The sequence below is a fragment of the Chinchilla lanigera genome, unplaced genomic scaffold (genome assembly GCF_000276665.1).
Source record: "Chinchilla lanigera isolate Chin_1 unplaced genomic scaffold, ChiLan1.0 scaffold00064, whole genome shotgun sequence".
In the NCBI taxonomy this organism is placed as follows: Eukaryota; Metazoa; Chordata; class Mammalia; order Rodentia; family Chinchillidae; genus Chinchilla; species Chinchilla lanigera.
The window spans coordinates 11,801,019-11,803,381 of NW_004955465.1; the positions used below are offsets into that span (position 1 = coordinate 11,801,019).

The 2,363-nt window shown below is 46.2% G+C and overlaps 1 protein-coding gene across 1 annotated transcript; it reads right to left on the bottom strand.

Annotated features, from left to right (window-relative positions):
* Nucleotides 1-1,928: 1,928 nt before the first annotated feature.
* Foxq1 (forkhead box Q1) lies at nucleotides 1,929-2,363 on the bottom strand (the record flags this gene model as incomplete). Its single annotated transcript, XM_013521800.1, is given in 1 exon segment — nucleotides 1,929-2,363. A coding segment is annotated over 1 exon segment (102 nt), but the record flags the coding sequence as incomplete, so codon positions are not given.

Here is a 2,363-nt window from a genome sequence, read left to right on the forward strand (position 1 = left end):
GAAACTGCAAGCTTCCTGCCTGGCCGCAGCCTGGGGGCCCGACCTTCCTGGGCTGGCATGTCCTTGGGTCATGGGATAGAAGCTTAGATTTCACGTGCCTGAAGCTCTCTAGAAGCTAGAGAAGGGGACCAGCGATGACAGGGGATCACAACCCTTTGAGGTGTTCATTAGGAAGGATTTTTTTGGAGGAAGGTGTGATTTTTATTTTAAAAAAACTTTTGTGATATTTAAGACACCATCTTTCTCTTCTTTTCCATGCTGTTTCTGCATGCTTTAACATAAATAAATTAGCAGCGATTTTGGTAAAAGGCCAGGGATTTAGGAGATCTGAGTTCAGAGGACAGCAGCAATTTTACACTTCCATTGGCAGGACTGCCTTCCGCGTCAGTGTGGAAATGAAAACAACAGCTTTAGACCATAGATTTAAACCTTTCACTACACACAGCTCTTTGCCGGTGCAATGGGGGGGGGGCGGCACCCCGGGGGGCTGGTTTTCCCCAGTCCTGGACTTCCAAAGCGGAGCTGAGGTTGAGTGAGGTGATTTCCACCCAATGGACCTGTTGCCCCCTTCCCCTTTGCTGGTCTAATTATTGGCCTTGTGAGTGCAAATGTCTACCTTTTGTCATAATTCAACCCTATTATTATCACTCTTTATGACTACTAAGTAGCTATAACCGAAATCAGTCAAGACTTGTTAGCTAGACTTAAGCATGGGTTTTTTTCCTTCAATTCCTGGTAAAAGGGTCATCCTCAAATAAGCTCCACCTCCTGAACGTGGATCTCACATCATCTTCCCGGCTGGGGTGGATGAGACCCACCCAAGATCCCCTTCTGGGTAGGAAAACAATGGCAGCCCTTCCAGAGAGGCCGCTTTCCGGCCTCTGAATTCCTTACCATTTGCATTACCCTTTTGCAAGTTACCTAGATATTTATTGTTAGAGACCTGCTGCCTTTGAACTTACTAACAAACAAGTGGCCAAAGGAACTTGTGCATTTCTAAAAGGTGGATGGTTTTGACAAACACTGACGTTCAAGCTACTCATTTCATCGCAGGAAGACCTTTGTTTTTTTGGTGGCAAGCTAGTCTTCGGCCAAGACTTTCTAGCTTCTTGGACAAGATGGGATCCAATTTGCTTGGAAATGTGGGCCTGCCTATGAGCGAGTCACGCCTTCAATCTCCCAGCTGAAGGCTTCCCGGGGAGAAAGTGGACACATCGGTTGTCCTGGGAACTCTCAAGTGAAGGCTTGCAAAGTTTTGGCTCTACCTCATTAACAGAAGGTCCACCCTGAAAAGATGTGCAGTGGTGTTTGGTCAGGAAGGCTGCAGGCTGCTTCTGCCCGAAAAGATTTTGATCCCAGGACGAAGTTTCCTGGGACTTAAACCTGAATCCATTTTGGGGGAATTGGGGATAAAAACAAAAACAAAAAACTCTGCCTCCAACTCATCACCACGAAGTATGTAAGTCAATTGTGAGTTTTATTAAAAAATAAGCGCTATGCATGGGTTTCATAAAATTTATACATGAATATGTACACAAACACAAATAAAATAATATTAAAAAATAAAAATCACACTTGCTTTCGAGTGGCAGTGGTCCTGGCCGCCCACACACATATCCACTTTTCCTTTAAAGAAACTGCTTGGCCCACAGTTAGAGAACCACTAATAAAGCTGTAGCCGTTGCCTGCAACATTTTCAAATCGGATTTCAAAAAAATATAAATAATTTATTTAAAAAACGCCCACATTTTCTTTTCCTCGTTTGGCACAGTGAAGCATTGGTGGATAGCAGAGAAATGACGACGATTCTCTGACACCTCGGACAGTCACACTTGTGAATGCCACACACGTACACTCGCAGGGTCCCGCGGACCCCAAACAGTAGTCATGTCATTTGCCCTATGGAATGGTTCCCTGATGTTCTTTTCTTGGGGGGGGGTTGTAAATCAATGGAAGGTGCAATAAAAACAGGAATTATGGGGAGCCTGGGTAATAACGAGAGGAAAAGTTTTTACGAGAGAGGACAGGCTTAGCCAAGATATTAAAGCAATTAAGAACTGCTTTGGTCCTCTGTAAGGTTATAAAAGACAAAGGAAAATATTTTGGACTAAGTTAAAACACTTCTGTCAAAATGCTTAGCTTTAAGGCACGTTTGATGGAGATTTTAAAAAAAGTCTTTTCCTCTGGGTGGAAAGTGCACAGCCCGAGCCTGGCTCCCCTTCTCCCCAACGGCGCCCACCCCCGCCGCGCTCAGCGGCGGCTCAGGCCAGCAGCGTTTCCACTGGGTAGGGCAGATGCGCGCCAGGACCGCAGGCCGAGGCCACCTGCAGGGCCGCGGGCAGCCGCAGGGGGCAGTACAGGTG